Source organism: Thalassophryne amazonica, chromosome 1 (assembly GCF_902500255.1).
Source record: "Thalassophryne amazonica chromosome 1, fThaAma1.1, whole genome shotgun sequence".
Classification (NCBI taxonomy): Eukaryota; Metazoa; Chordata; class Actinopteri; order Batrachoidiformes; family Batrachoididae; genus Thalassophryne; species Thalassophryne amazonica.
In genome coordinates this window covers 53,623,737-53,640,534 of record NC_047103.1, presented here as the reverse complement: position 1 = coordinate 53,640,534, position 16,798 = coordinate 53,623,737, and the positions used below count along the sequence as shown (strand labels likewise).

Here is a 16,798-nt window from a genome sequence, read left to right as displayed (position 1 = left end):
AAAGGCTATATCCAGGGTGAGAAGAATCAGCTGTGATCCGGCCTGAACGCTCCAGTGTCCTGGAGATGTACAGGTTCAGGAGAGATGGAAGGTTGGAGCCAATCACCTTCTCAGCAGAGCGTACAATGCGCTGTAGTCTCTGACTCCACCACCAAAATGGTTCTTGTGTTTTTATCCTTCCAGGTACGGGCGTATCAATACATGCCATCGATTACTGGAGACCATCACAGACTCACGGCTTCTGAACGAAGGAGATGACTGCGGTCTAACACCGTTGCATTTAGCCTCAAAAGGGGGCCACACCAAGGTGGTACAGCTGCTGTTACGCAAAGGGGCTCTATTTCACAGGTAAACAAGAGACACATGTTAAATTAGAAAGTATAACTTGAGGCTAAAGTTTTTTTCAATTTAATTCTTGTCCTCTTTGGGAGCTGGTGCAACACCTCACACCACTGGTTTGGCTGCCAACTGGAAAGTATCCAGGCAGACCTGGGGTCCAACCTTATCTCCTGAAACTGACTGTCTCATAAGGATGAGGCACTTGTGTGCTGGGTCAGGAACAAATATTATTTTTGCCCCACAGTGCTTTGCTGCCCTGTCTGATCCATACTGTGGAGAAATAGAGAAGCTTGATTTCAATGGTGGAGACAGAGTTTCTGAAAATAGCCTTACCCACCATTTAGATCCCTGAGGTCCAACTCCTGCTGTGCCCCCCCACCACCAGAAAAAGTCATGAATTATCTCATATGATTCTGCTTTGGTGGTGCAAAGATATTAAAAAAAACTCCAAGATAACACAGTTTAATTTTTATGTTTCAAATAAATCAAATTAAATATATATTACATTGAATCAATGTTGCAAGGCCAAGGTGGAGCTTTTTGTTATATTACTTTATTGTTGGATGACTTATGAATTTCCCTTACAATTATTTGACTGCATTTTTTTTAAATCATAATCTACAAAATAACTACTAACTGATGCCCCCATGCATGTAATGGAATAACAAGCACAAAAATTGCCTCTTGGATCTTTGTTGAATAGTAGTAGTACAAAACAGTAATACGCAAATAACTACAAGTACTTACAAATATGATTACATAAGTGTGTCATTAATGTGTTTACTTTCTGCTACTGATTCCATCCATCCAATATGAGCATTTCAATATTAAAGAAAATGGCTTTTCTTTCAATTCAGTTTATGTAAAGGGTTGAAATGTGTTGAAATACTCCATATTTTATTATCTTTTAAAGATTATCCAAGGAGAGGTTGACAACATTTGCATATAAATATCAACTGGTCCTGTTTTTACTTTCTTCTCTAAGATTAACATGAAAAGAATCCATCAATCAAAGCACTGGAAAGGCAAGAGATACAGGATAGAATGAGGAGACAGAGAAAAAGGGAAAAGAGAAAGTAATGGAGATAAGACAGAATTAGTGAGCGTCACCCACAAAACAATACCTGACTGTCCTGGTCACATGTGGGCTTGCCAACTTTTTTTTTTTTTTTTTGTAATTACACTGAAACCTGTTACCTAATTTTTGCACTTCAGAAGTGTCAAAGGTGCCCGTGGGATCAGAGAAATCTAGATTTTTTCCAGGGGTGCATGCCCCCCCCCCCCCCCCCCATCCCTACAATAAACTAAGTTTTTAAACCTCGGTATTTCTAAAACTCTGCACACAGCAATCTTTGTGACTTCTTTCCATTGAATTTTGAGGTCCATCTTGGACGTTTTCTGGAACCTACTCAGATCAGTTCTTAAAAGGACTGGGTGTCTGTTAAGGTCATGGAGCCCACTGATGGATTCCCTGACCTTGACCATGGAGATAAGGATGTCATGTCCTGCTTGGAACACTTGAGAACCTGAGTTTTGAGTCAGAAATGTTGAGGCCTACGATGGCCTTTGACCAAGACTAAAACCCAAACTTTTAATGACCCCTGGACCCAGTCATCAGCACAGTCTGTATGCGGTCACAATGCCAAGTTGATAGAAAGATTTGTTTGTCTCAGCTGTGCCATTAATGATTCAGGAATCTCTGTTCGGTCTTATGGGATTTGTTGGAACTTATGAAGTCAAGAAATTACTCAACAGAATGCATCATGTCTTATCTTTCCTGGAGGATGAATATGCAAGACTTTGGACTCCTGGGGCCTCATTTATAACCACTGCATGTGCACAGCGCAGAACCTAAAAGATGAGCATGACAACATTAATGCATATGCTGTGATTTAGTTTTAAAAAAAACATAAACAGCCAAATGTTTGCATATGTATACAAAGTGTGACCCATGCATACAAACACTTGGAGAGGGTTAAAATGTGAACTAGCACGTTGCCTGTGGGGACTGACGGGCTCTAGCTTGGGTAGTGTTTATAAAATAGGTAGCTGACATTTTTCAAGGGTGGTAATAAATCATGCAAATTTTCCATAATGAGTTGGAATGGCATGTGAGTCCAAAATGTTCTTAGAACCTTATGTTGTGAAAGTGTAGGAACACGGACCCACAACAGGGGGCGCAAATGAACGGACAATGGAGGAAGTCAAATAACAACACTTTACTGTTGTGAATAAGCACAACAAACACAGCAGATTACAATAATAGTCAATGAAGTCAATTCACAAAAATGTGTCGCGTGGGCAGGCTCGAAGATAAAAGACGTCTGTCCAAAGCAGAACCGGAACCACACGATTTCCTCCGCCACCGAACCCCGGGAATACTGGAGCCGCCAAGTCCCGAACTCCCAGGTGGCCACTGCCTCCGCTTGTCGGATCTGGTACTGCTGGCGAGGAACGCCTTGGGGCAACTGTTTGTTGTGATTTGGCGCTATATAAAAAAATTGATTGATTGATTGATTGATTGAACAAAAACAGTTAGATGTGGGTGCGTCTGCACCCAGCAACACGTATGGTGGAAAACCACCTCCACCTCTCGTCGGAAAAAAGGAAACAAAATATCTGCTATCCAACACACAAAGCAACAGGTATTCCTGTCAGGAAGACAACAAAGTCGGCTGAGTACGTTACCTCCTCGGTAGAGCGATATCTCGGCAAAGAGGTGGAGATGTCGTCTTGCTGATATACCACTGAAGATCAGATGATTGGTGACAGCTGTCGTAGGTGATAAGTGACAGCTGTCACCCCGGCTGCTCCTGTGAGGCGGCAGCGCCCTCTTGTGCCTGGAGCCCGCACTCCAGGCAGGGTGCCCTCTGGTGGTGGTGGGCCAGCAGTACCTCCTCTTCAGCGGCCCACACAACACCTTAGACATCAACAGTTTTAGAGGAAGAACTCAACCCTTTTATTTCCTGTTATTTACGTAATTTTTTATGTTAATTTACTGTCTTAATGTATTTCTAAATTGTTTTGTTTAGTATTGTTATCCTTATTCTGACACACCCATACTGACATGTCTGTTATTATCATTATTACTGTTATTACTACAACCCCTGGCAAAAATTATGGAATCACCGGCCTCGGAGTCCACTTGGTGCAACAGCTCTCCAAGGTGTGATCACTCCTTTTTAGATGCAGACTAACGAGCAGATCTGATTTGACACAGGTGTTAGTTTTGGGGATGAAAATTTACAGGGTGATTCCATAATTTTTTCCTCAGAATTGAGTGAGTCCATATTTTTTTCCCTCTGCTTGGTCTAAAAAAGTAACCGTTACTGACTGCCACAATTATTTTTCCTGATTTCTTATAGTGTTTCTTAAAGCCAGAAAGCTGCCATTTGAAATGACTTTAGGTTTGTGTCATGTCTGTGATCTGCTTTTTTTCTACAAAATTAAACAACTGAATGAACATCCTCCGAGGCCGGTGATTCCATAATTATTGCCAGGGGTTGTATTACTTCTATTTTGTCATTTTATTTTTAAATGGACCACAATGGAAATAAGTCTTTTCACTTTATTGTGTCATCCATGTGTTTTTAACATATTTACAATTATATAATGTACATACATTGAACTTAATATATACGAGGTCTGTCAATAAAGTATAGGTCCTTTTTATTTTTTTCAAAAACTATATGGATTTCATTCATATGTTTTTACGTCAGACATGCTTGAACCCTCGTGCGCATGCGTGAGTTTTTCCACGCCTGTTGGTGACGTCATTCGCCTGTGAGCACTCCTTGTGGGAGGAGTCGTCCAGCCCCTCGTCGGAATTCCTTTGTCTGAGAAGTTGCTGAGAGACTGGCGCTTTGTTTGATCAAAAGTTTTTCTAAACCTGTGAGACACATCGAAGTGGACACGGTTCGAAAAATTAAGCTGGTTTTCAGTGAAAATTTTAACGGCTGATGAGAGATTTTGAGGTGATTCTGTCGCTTTAAGGACTTCCCACGGTGCGAGACGTCGCTCAGCGCTCTCAGCCGCCGTTGTCAGCCTGTTCAAGCTGAAAACCTCCACATTTCAGGCTCTATTGATCCAGGACGTCGTGAGAGAACAGAGAAGTTTCAGAAGAAGTCGGTTTCAGCATTTTATCCGGATATTCCACTGTTAAAGGAGATTTTTTTAATGAAAGACGTGCAGACGGGCACGACGCAGCCGCCGCGACGCTCCGCCACAGGAAAAACACCTCTGTTGGAAGCCTTAAGGACAAGTTGGAACATGTCCTGCTGTTAAACAATTTCTCATATACTCACTCCACTGAAAGCCATCAAAAGCCGCCTGGATTTTACAAATGGTTATCAACACGGAGGTGTTTTTCCTGTGCCGCTGCACCGCGGCGGCTGCGTCCCGACGCGCGGACCCGTCCGCACGTCTTTCATTAAAAAATCTCCTTTAACAGTGGAATATCCGGATAAAATGCTGAAACCGACTTCTTCTGAAACTTCTCTGTTCTCTCACGATGTCCTGGATCAATAGAGCCTGAAATGTGGAGGTTTTCAGCTTGAAACAGGCTGACGACGGCAGCTGAGAGCGCTGAGCGACGTCTCGCACCGTGGGAAGTCCTTAAAGCGACAGAATCACCTCAAAATCTCTCATCAGCCGTTAAAATTTTCACTGAAAACCAGCTTAATTTTTCGAACTGTGTCCACTTCGATGTGTCTCACAGGTTTAGAAAAAATTTTGATCAAACAAAGCGCCAGTCTCTCAGCAACTTCTCAGACAAAGGAATTCTGACGAGGGGCTGGACGACTCCTCCCACAAGGAGTGCTCACAGGCGAATGACGTCACCGACAGGCGTGGAAAAACTCACGCATGCGCACGAGGGTTCAAGCATGTCTGACGTAAAAACATATGAATGAAATCCATATAGTTTTTGAAAAAAATAAAAAGGACCTATACTTTATTGACAGACCTCGTAAAATCATGCAAGCAGGTATGCTTTTAATATACAGAAGATTTACTGCTCCTTCATTGTCCAGCTGAAAGATGAACAGAAGCAGGAGCAGGTTTTCATCCAATATGTCTCTGTACATTGCTGCATTCATCTTTCTTTCCATCCTGACTATTTTCCCAGTTCCTGCTGCTGAAAAACATCCCCACAGCATGATGCTGCCACCACCATGCTTCATTGTAGGGATGGTGCCTGGTTTCCTCCAAACATGACGCCTGGCATTCACACCAAAGAGTTCAATCTTTGTCTCATCAGACCAGAGATGTTTCTCATGGTTTCAGGGTCTTTCAGGTGCCTTTTGGAAAACTCTACATGCACTGCGATGTGCCTTTTACAAAGGACTGGCTTCCGTCTGGCCACTCTACCATACAGGCCTGATTGGTGGATTGTTGCATAAATGATTGTCCTTCTGGAAGGTTCTATGCTCCACAGAGGAATGCTGGAGCTTTGACAGAGTGACCATCAGGTTCTTGGTCACCTCCCCGAATAAGGCCCGTCTCCCTCGATCACTCAGTTTAGACAGGTGGACAGCACTAGGAAGAGTCCTGGTGGATCTGACCTGCTTCCATTTTTGGATGGAGGGCACTGTGCTCATGGGGACCTTCAATGCAGCAGTAATGTTTCTGTAGCCATCCCCAGATTTGTGCCTCAAGATAATCCTGTCTCTGAGGTCTACAGACAATTCCTTTGACTTCATGCTTGGTTAGTACTCTGCCATTCAACTGTGGGACCTTATAAACTGAATTTACCCCAGGTGGACTCCAATTAAACTGTAGAAACATCTCAAGGATGATCATTGGAAACAGAATGCACCTGAGCTCAATTTTGAGTTTCATGGCAAAGGCTGTAAATACTTAAAGAAAAGGTGATTTCTTAGTCTTTTTATTTTTAATAAATTTGCAAAAATCTGAGAAAAAAATGGTTTCACATTGTCATTATGGAGTATTGTGTGTAGTATTTTGAGGAAAAAAGTGAATTTCATCTATTTTGGAATAAGGCTTTAACACAACAAAATGTGTAAAAAATATTTCACAGTGACTATTCAAATATTAAATATATAAGCCGACTCATATCAGACATCTACCACACGTTTAATCATTTATCAGTGCATCACAGCTGCTGAAATGTAAATATAGTAATGGTGGACATGAATGGATTATCACCATGATTTGGATATGGTGTGATGTCCCACCTGCTATACTGTCATGAAACAAATCGTGTCGCTCATCCAATTTTATTTTAAATATGGCTCCATATTTTTTTGCTATTTTTTTTCTGTGGGGTCACACTGCAGCAGCAAAAAAAGGATGCTGAGAAAACTGTAACAATAAATAATTGTTTAGTTATTCTATTAATTGGACAGTTTCGTGCTGGTTGTTGTGCCTAGATTTGTAATGCTTCTTGAAGTTATGTCGCAAAGGGAGTGTGATACCAAATTAAGACAAAACCTGCAGTACCATAAATGAATTACATTACAAATGGTTAACTTCAGAAGTACTTGTGGGGGCCTCTGCAAACAGTGCTACCACTTGTTTTATTACTTATTTATTTTGTCATCCCAATGCTGTGATCATACACAGGCACTCTGATTTCTGTTTCAGCAAAGTTTTTCTCCTCTTTCTCTTGGTTGCCGTAATAACTACACATTTTGGGCTTCATGTGTATGTTTGAATATTCGTGAGGAGTTTTGCAGTGGCTATTTCTGGTTCAATGTAGGCGTGTAAAAGGCATGATATGAGGCAGGTAAACTGCACAAAATTCAAATACTGTGTGAATTATAAAGACAATATTGCTTGCAGGTGTGCCTATGAGTAGTCATAGTAGAAAGCCATCCACTGCAGATATGACATCATTATCAGTATTGTAATACGTAAGTTCCAGCAAGATGACTTTTCATGTTTGGAAATGGGTGGAAGTCCGAAGCAGCCAAATCAGGGGAATAAGGTGGGTGTGGAACAAGTTTGAAGCCACATTCATGAATCTGTGGACGGGAGCATTGTCCTGGTGAAACAGAACACCTTGTCAGAGCATTCCACGCTACTTCTGCTTTGTTTTCTCCTGCAGTTGTTTCAAAAGGGAAGCGTAATAGCACCTACTGATGGTCTGTCCCTCTTGGAGACAGTCCACCAGCAAGGTCATGGTCTCTGTCTTCTGGGGTGCCCTCAGCAGAAGAGGCAGTTTTGGCTTTGATGGACCCAGGTCAAGTCCACAGTCACGAATTCTTACATGAAGTTATCTGGATCTGCCTCAAAAAAGTTAAAGATTTTCCCTGGACATCTGGAACCATGTGTGTTTCTAATCACACGTGAGAAGCCTTAGGACCCATCATGCTGAAAGTTTTGTCATTCCCAGTTTTTCCATCAAAACCAAATAAAATCTCTCCTGAGAAATGCCTTCAGTACTGGCTATGCGACGCTCACTTGCTCTTCTGTCAGCAAGGACATTATCATGGATCTTCTGGATCATATTGGTCTAGGTGGTAGTTCTGGGTCTTCCTGATATTGCTCCGTCTTTGATGCTTGTTCTGCCCCTCTTGAATTTGGCTGACCAGCGTTTAACTATAGCATAGGACGGGGGCATCCTCCCCATTGTCATTATCATGTCCTCATGTATCTCCTTTGGAGACATTCCCTTTTTTGTGAGCTACTGATTAGCATATCCATGAGCTTTGTACATTTTGCCAATCTGACACACCCATACTGACTTCACTGAAATTTTGTGTCTGCAACATTGCACCCAGTGAGTCAAAATTTCACACATCCTCAAGAGAAATGTTGGTTTCCCAGAATGTAAAAGATGGAGAACCACGTCAACTTTTTCTGGGTCAGCCTCAAAACTTTTCAATCACCCCTCTTAAGTCTGATTTTTTTTTTTCCCATACACCATTTTTGCCTTTTGTTCATATATATATATATATATATATATATATATATATATATATATATATATATATATATATATATATATATATATATATATATCAATCAATCAATCAATCAACTTTTTTCTTATATGGCACCAAATCACAACAAACAGTTGCCCCAAGGCGCTCCAAATTGCAAGGCAAGGCCATACAATAATTATGAAAAACCCCAACGGTCAAAACGACCCCCTATGAGCAAGCACTTGGCCACAGTGGGAAGGAAAAACTCCCTTTTAACAGGAAGAAACCTCCAGCAGAACCAGGCTCAGGGAGGGGCAGTCTTCTGCTGAGACTGGTTGGGGCTGAGGGAAAGAACCAGGAAAAAGACATGCCGAGAAGGGGGGCAGAGATCGATCACTAATGATTAAATGCAGAGTGATGCATACGGAGCAAAAAGAGAAAGAAACAGTGCATCATGGGAACCCCCCCACAGTCTACGTCTAAAGCAACATAACCAAGGGATGGTCCAGGGTCACCCGATCCAGCCCTAAGTATAAGCCTTAGCGAAAAGGAAAGTTTTAAGCCTAATCTTAAAAGTAGAGAGGGTATCTGTCTCCCTGATCTGAATTGGGAGCTGGTTCCACAGGAGAGGAGCCTGAAAGCTGAAGGCTCTGCCTCCCATTCTACTCTTACAAACCCTAGGAACTACAAGTAAGCCCGCAGTCTGAGAGCGAAGCGCTCTAATGGGGTAATATGGTACTACGAGGTCCCTAAGATAAGATGGGACCTGATTATTCAAAACCTTATAAGTAAGAAGAAGAATTTTAAATTCTATTCTAGAATTAACAGGAAGCCAATGAAGAGAGGCCAACACAGGTGAGATATGCTCTCTCCTGCTAGTCCCCGTCAGTACTCTAGCTGCAGCATTCTGAACCAACTGAAGGCTTTTTAGGGAACTTTTAGGACAACCTGATAATAATGAATTACAATAGTCCAGCCTAGAGGAAATAAATGCATGAATTAGTTTTTCAGCATCACTCTGAGACAAGACCTTTCTGATTTTAGAGATATTGCGTAAATGCAAAAAAGCAGTCCTACATATTTGTTTAATATGCGCTTTGAATGACATATCCTGATCAAAAATAACTCCAAGATTTCTCACAGTATTACTAGAGATCAGGGAAATGCCATCCAGAGTAACGATCTGGTTAGACACCATGCTTCTAAGATTTGTGGGGCCATGTACAATAACTTCAGTTTTATCTGAGTTTAAAAGCAGGAAATTAGAGGTCATCCATGTCTTTATGTCTGTAAGACAATCCTGCAGTTTAGCTAATTGGTGTGTATCCTCTGGCTTCATGGATAGATAAAGCTGGGTATCATCTGCGTAACAATGAAAATTTAAGCAATACCGTCTAATAATACTGCCCAAGGGAAGCATGTATAAAGTGAATAAAATTGGTCCTAGCACAGAACCTTGTGGAACTCCATAATTAACTTTAGTCTGTGAAGAAGATTCCCCATTTACATGAACAAACTGTAATCTATTAGACAAATATGATTCAAACCACCGCAGCGCAGTGCCTTTAATACCTATGACATGCTCTAATCTCTGTAATAAAATTTTATGGTCAACAGTATCAAAAGCAGCACTGAGGTCTAACAGAACAAGCACAGAGATGAGTCCACTGTCCGAGGCCATAAGAGGATCATTTGTAACCTTCACTAATGCTGTTTCTGTACTATGATGAATTCTAAAACCTGACTGAAACTCTTCAAATAGACCATTCCTCTGCAGATGATCAGTTAGCTGTTTTACAACTACCCTTTCAAGAATTTTTGAGAGAAAAGGAAAGTTGGAGATTGGCCTATAATTAGCTAAGATAGCTGGGTCAAGTGATGGCTTTTTAAGTAATGGTTTAATTACTGCCACCTTAAAGGCCTGTGGTACATAACCAACTAACAAAGATAGATTGATCACATTTAAGATTGAAGCATTAAATAATGGTAGGACTTCCTTGAGCAGCCTGGCAGGAATGGGGTCTAATAAACATGTTGATGGTTTGGATGAAGTAACTAATGAAAATAACTCAGACAGAACAATCGGAGAGAAAGAGTCTAACCAAATACCGGCATCACTGAAAGCAGCCAAAGATAACGATACATCTTTGGGATGGTTATGAGTCATTTTTTCTCTAATAGTCAAAATTTTGTTAGCAAAGAAAGTCATGAAGTCATTACTAGTTAAAGTTAATGGAATACTCAGCTCAATAGAGCTCTGACTCTTTGTCAGCCTGGCTACAGTGCTGAAAAGAAACCTGGGGTTGTTCTTATTTTCTTCAATTAGTGATGAGTAGAAAGATGTCCTAGCTTTACGGAGGGCTTTTTTATAGAGCAACAAACTCTTTTTCCAGGCTAAGTGAAGATCTTCTAAATTAGTGAGACGCCATTTCCTCTCCAACTTACGGGTTATCTGCTTTAAGCTACGAGTTTGTGAGTTATACCACGGAGTCAGACACTTCTGATTTAAAGCTCTCTTTTTCAGAGGAGCTACAGCATCCAAAGTTGTCTTCAATGAGGATGTAAAACTATTGACGAGATACTCTAACTCCCTTACAGAGTTTAGGTAGCTACTCTGCTCTGTGTTGGTATATGGCATTAGAGAACATAAAGAAGGAATCATATCCTTAAACCTAGTTACAGCGCTTTCTGAAAGACTTCTAGTGTAATGAAACTTATTCCCCACTGCAGGGTAGTCCATCAGGGTAAATGTAAATGTTATTAAAAAATGATCAGACAGAAGGGAGTTTTCAGGGAATACTGTTAAGTCTTCTATTTCCATACCATAAGTCAGAACAAGATCTAAGATATGATTAAAGTGGTGGGTGGACTCATTTACTTTTTGAGCAAAGCCGATAGAGTCTAATAATAGATTAAATGCAGTGTTGAGGCTGTCATTCTCAGCATCTGTGTGGATGTTAAAATCGCCCACTATAATTATCTTATCTGAGCTAAGCACTAAGTCAGACAAAAGGTCTGAAAATTCACAGAGAAACTCACAGTAACGACCAGGTGGACGATAGATAATAACAAATAAAACTGGTTTTTGGGACTTCCAATTTGGATGGACAAGACTAAGAGACAAGCTTTCAAATGAATTAAAGCTCTGTCTAGGTTTTTGATTAATTAATAACCTGGAATGGAAGATTGCTGCTAATCCTCCGCCCCGGCCCGTGCTACGAGCATTCTGACAGTTAGTGTGACTCGGGGGTGTTGACTCATTTAAACTAACATATTCATCCTGCTGTAACCAAGTTTCTGTTAGGCAGAATAAATCAATACGTTGATCAATTATTATATCATTTACCAACAGGGACTTAGAAGAGAGAGACCTAATGTTTAATAGACCACATTTAACTGTTTTAGTCTGTGGTGCAGTTGAAGGTGCTATATTATTTTTTCTTTTTGAATTTTTATGCTTAAATAGATTTTTGCTGGTTATTGGTGGTCTGGGAGCAGGCACCGTCTCTACGGGGATGGGGTAATGAGGGGATGGCAGGGGGAGAGAAGCTGCAGAGAGGTGTATAAGACCACAGCTCTGCCTCCTGGTCCCAACGCTAGACAGTCACAGTTTGGAGGATCCAAAAAAATTGGCCAGATTTCTAGAAATGAGAGCTGCTCCCTCTAAAGTGGGATGGATACCGTCTCTCCTAACAAGACCAGGTTTTCCCCATATATATATATATATATATATATATATATACACACTCTTTAAATGAATTTGTCTCATTGTGTTATCAATGAGGCCCTTGGTGCTTCTGGTGTTGCTGGATGTGAACCAGTGACCAAAGACAACAACTGGAAGAGTAACGGTGGCCAGCAACAGAAGCTGTGCACTACAGTAAACCTCAGTCCCCAAGGCCAAATGACATTCTTCAACAGATGTTAAAATCCATGGGTTTCAGTCTTGAAGTTACCCTCCGCCATGCTGGGGACTGTGAGTTCGAGCCCAGTGAGAGACGGAGCAGCACATGTTGCAGAATTCTTTGGAAAGCTCTTGCTGAAGCATCCTCATTCTGAAGCATCCACATTTTCACATGCAGTATCATTCCACAGTTCTACATAATTCTTGTTTTACATTTTATATTTTGTCTACATTTTACTCTTAGTTGTACATATATTTAAATAATTATTTGGTCAATTCTTATTATCTGTTAATTTGGTTAATAATTACTTGTATCTCGGAAAAGCACCTTCTGGAGTTGCACTCAAATCTCGTTTTTCTGATTCTGATTCTTTGGTACTGCTAAAATGGCTTTGTGTCACATTAGGGTTACTCAGGGAAACTCAGATGAGACACATTGTGTGGAAGAATCAGCTGTGAGTCTACAGCCCCATGGTACATTTTGGTCCATGGTCATCCATGCAGCTGCCTCATTGCTGGTGATTCTAGGGATTATACAAAGCCAAAGGGACATCAATGCATCACCTGTCTGCAGCAAGTAGAGCAGGGGTCTTCAACTCCTGTCCTCGAGGGCCGGTGTCCTGCACCTTTTAGATGTGGCCCTGGTCCAACACACCTGAATCAAATGGCTGAATTACCTCTTCAGTATGCAGGCAAGTTCTCCAGAGTGCTGCTATTGATGTCATTAATTGACTCAGGTGTGTTGAATCAGTCTTACATCTAAAAGTTGCAGGATACTGGCCCTCGAGGACTGGAGTTGAAGACCCCTGACGTAGAGGGTTATTTCAAAAGATAAGGATGGGCTGCAGGTTTGCCAGAGTGGTTGTTCGATAGGTTCCTAAACTGGTTCTGATAAACCCAAAGCTCATTCAAAATCAGATATTAAAATATATACAATGAATACCATCTCATAATTCTTCCAGCCTTCAGTGTGTGTCTACCTCCTCCTCATAAACAATGAGTGCTATTTGTGTATTTCTTCTTGGCAGTGATTACAAAGGTTGGACATGTCTGCACCATGCTGCTACTGAAGGATACACAAAAACGATGGACATTCTCTTGTCAGCCAACTGCAAGTTACTGGATAAAACAGATGAAGATGGGGTATGATTTGTTTTTCAGTGAGCTCAACATTATCGAGATCTGTTTCAACCTGCACATCCTCACTCACAACTCATCACATTTTGACACATGGTCAGTGCTCCTTTGTGTTAATGTGTAACAACTTAGGTGGCCTCATGGCACATAGTGTTGGTTTTTTTCAGATCAATGTCATTTCTCTCTGACACCAGACAAAACTATTGACTTCCGCATCATCAGGGAACATTCATCCATAACTGGGCCAAGGTTATGGTCATGGTTAAAGTTATGGTTACTGTTATGTACTGACAGAACACTGCAATCCACATCGCAGCAAAAGGAGGGCATGTGGCCGCGGTCAAACGCTTACTGTCCAGAGGAGCAGAACTGATCTTAAACAAGAACGATGTATCATGTCTACATGAAGCCGTGCAAAATGGAAGGACTGATGTTGTCATCACCATAATTGACAGTGAAAGGTAATGCAAGAATCTTATGAATGAAAATTTTTAAAGTCTAAATAACTGCATGATCTGAGTAGCTGAGTGAGGAACCGAAGTGTCGGTGTTTGGGATTCACCTGGACTGACTGAAGATCCAGGCTTCCAGTGATGTCCTGGATGTGGCCAACAGAAGTATTGAACATGCAGGGACATACACGTATCTATGAGATTCATGTCTCGGGGTCCTCAGCCTCAGTGATTGGGAGATGCCTGGAGAGAGATTATGTTGCCATGAAGTTACAGGACAGATGTCTTTGACAATGTTGCTAACTTTGCAAGAGAATGAAGCTCCAGGTTTGTAGGGTCTGGGAGCCTCATATATAACTGTTGTGCACATACAAAACTGGACCTAAAAAGCGCACATGACATTTTAAATGCATACTTTGTGATTAAGAAAAACAAACTAGACAGCAAAATATTCTCATATGTACACAAACTGTGACCCCGTACAAATATGTTGGAGATGGTGAAATGAAGCCAGACATTTGGAAAAATGTGAGTGGCAGCATTAGACATGTAATGATACTGTGTACTACTGAATGATAACTTGTACATCATTGTCCACTCAGTAACACATCACATACATGCACTTTATCATAAATATGAAAAAAAAAAAAACAACTTTCTTTATTTGTGATAGTGAGCCATAATTATTCCGTAGGGACCTTTCAATTGTTAAATATACAAGCTGACTCAGATCTCACATCTAACCACATGATTAATGTGGTTAGATGTAGGTGCATCTAACCACATTTGCACATATGCGCATTTTAGGAGGTGCGCCGTACCTGCTGAAATGTAAATATATTAGTGGTGGACATACCGTAATTGGATAATTGTGATCATTTGGACAAGATGTGAAGTCCTGCCTCCACCTACTGTCATGAAGCAAATCATTTCCCTCCCGCAGTTCTATATTAAAATGGGGCCACATCATTTTCACTGCTCAAATTTCATTGGGTACAATTTTACCTGAATAAAGACAGCGTGGCAGTGAGATTAATTCCAGGTATATCTATAAGGAGAACGTTGCTTGCATGTGCGCATCCGAGTAGTGTTATAAGTCGGACATTTAATATAAATAGTTATTTTTGGTATCCACAATACCAGTCAAACATTTAGACACACTTTTCCATTCAGCTGAATGGGAAAGTGTGATCAAAAGTAGTTGCAGGACCTCCCAAAGATAATTTATCTCAATGTACTTATACAAATGTAGCAGCAAGAACACCAGGTCTGCATCTGTTTTGCACACTTCTTTATCTTGCAGCTCTTGCAATTCTATGTAAGCCCAACTGAGGTTGGCCTGTGTGTGAGACCCCTCACTCAGTCACCTGCTCTTTTTCTCATACTGGCATACTGGCATGGTATGTTACTATGCTTTTTACTCTTTTAATTCATTTTATTAGGAAACACAGCGGGCCATGGCCTCAACGTTATCTAAATTCTGGGTCTTTTAGTGAAGCTTAGTGCTAGTGGCCGGTGGTCACTTTAGTATTTCCTTTTTGTTGTTGCTTAACAGTGACAAATTATACTGTATTTGATGTCTTTTTTATGCCTGATTCTGTTTCTCTCTCTCTCTCGCTCTCTCTCTCTGTTTAAGTTGCGGCTCTATCCAGAGATGGGTGTGATGTCTGTTTTCTGTTTCTGTACCCTCCTGTCCTGCGCACCAGCAACATTTCCTACATTTTTGTTTTGTGAATTTTTCTGTAAATTGTGTCGGTAGCATGGCCCAAGCCTTTGAGTCTGGTCTGCCCAAGCCTTTGAGTCTGGTCTGCTTGAGATTTCTTCCTCAAATCATCAGAGGGAGTTTTTTCTTACCACTGTCCCCGGTGTGCTTGCTCTGGGGGGTTGGTAAAGTTAGACCTTACTTGTGTGAAGCGCCTTGAGGCAACTTTGTTGTGATTTGGCGTTATATAAATGAAAATAAATTGAAATTGAAAATTTAAATTTGTCTTCCTCTTGTCTGCCAACAGTGTTTTTTTGTTTGTTTGTTTGTTTTTGTGCTTTTTTTGCCGGTTATACCATGATGATGAACATGTATGAAATAAAGCCTTTGTTGGCTTGTTCTTAAAGCTGCTAATACACCAGTGCATTGATAGGTGTGTACGAGGTCTATTAGAAAAGTATCCGACCTTATTATTTTTTTCAAAAACTATATGGATTTGAATCACGTGTGATTGCGTCAAACAAGCTTGAACCCTCGTGCGCATGCGTGAGTTTTTTCACGCCTGTCGGTTGCGTCATTCGCCTGTGGGCTGGCTTTGAGTGAGCACTGGTCCACCCCTCCCGTCGGAATTCCTTTGCCTGAGAACTTCCTGAGAGACTGGCGCTTTGCTTGATCAAAATTTTTTCAGAAACTGTAAGGCACATCCAAGTGGACACCATTCAAGAAATTCAGACGGTTTTCGGTGAAAATTTTAATGGCTGATGAGAGATTAAGGAGTGTTACTATCGCTTTAAGGACAGCCCACGGCGCCGGACGGCACGCCGCACCCCGAGCCGCCGTCGTCAGCCTGTTTCAAGCTGAAATCTTCCAAATTTAAGCCTTTGTTGACCCAGGACGTCATGAGAGAGCAGAGAAGTTTCAGAAGAGGTCGGGATCAGCAGTTTATCCGGACATTCCACTGTTAAAGGAGATTTTGTAATGAAAGGTGTGCGGACGGATTCGCGCGTTGGCACCCAGCCGCTCATGGCGCGGCGCCACAGCAAAACACCTCCGTTGGAAGTCTCACAGGACAAGTTTGAACATGCCCAGCTGTTAAACAATTTCTCTGATACTCACTCGACTGAAAGCCATCGAAAACCGCCTGAATCTTGGTGGTTATCAACACGGAGGTGTTTTTCTGTGGCGCCGTGCGATAAGCGGCTGCGTGCCGATGCGCGAATCCGTCCGCACGTCTTTCATTACAAAATCTCCTTTAACAGTGGAATGTCCGAATAAACTGCTGATCCCGACCTCTTCTGAAACTTCTCTGCTCTCTCATGACGTCCTGGGTCAACAGAGGCTTAAATTTGGAAGTTTTCAGCTCGAAACAGGCTGACGGC

At 41.4% G+C, this 16,798-nt stretch overlaps 1 protein-coding gene across 2 annotated transcripts in view; it reads left to right on the top strand.

Moving 5' to 3' along the window:
* The window catches only part of trpa1b (transient receptor potential cation channel, subfamily A, member 1b), a 103,322-nt gene that overhangs the window by 58,085 nt on the left and 28,439 nt on the right, over nt 1-16,798 (top strand). For both annotated transcript variants that reach the window (XM_034170059.1, XM_034170061.1), the window contains exons 13-15: nt 184-348; nt 13,158-13,272; nt 13,561-13,727. In XM_034170059.1, coding sequence (XP_034025950.1) covers nt 184-348; nt 13,158-13,272; nt 13,561-13,727 — 447 coding nt within the window. The remainder of the gene's footprint in view (nt 1-183; nt 349-13,157; nt 13,273-13,560; nt 13,728-16,798) is intronic.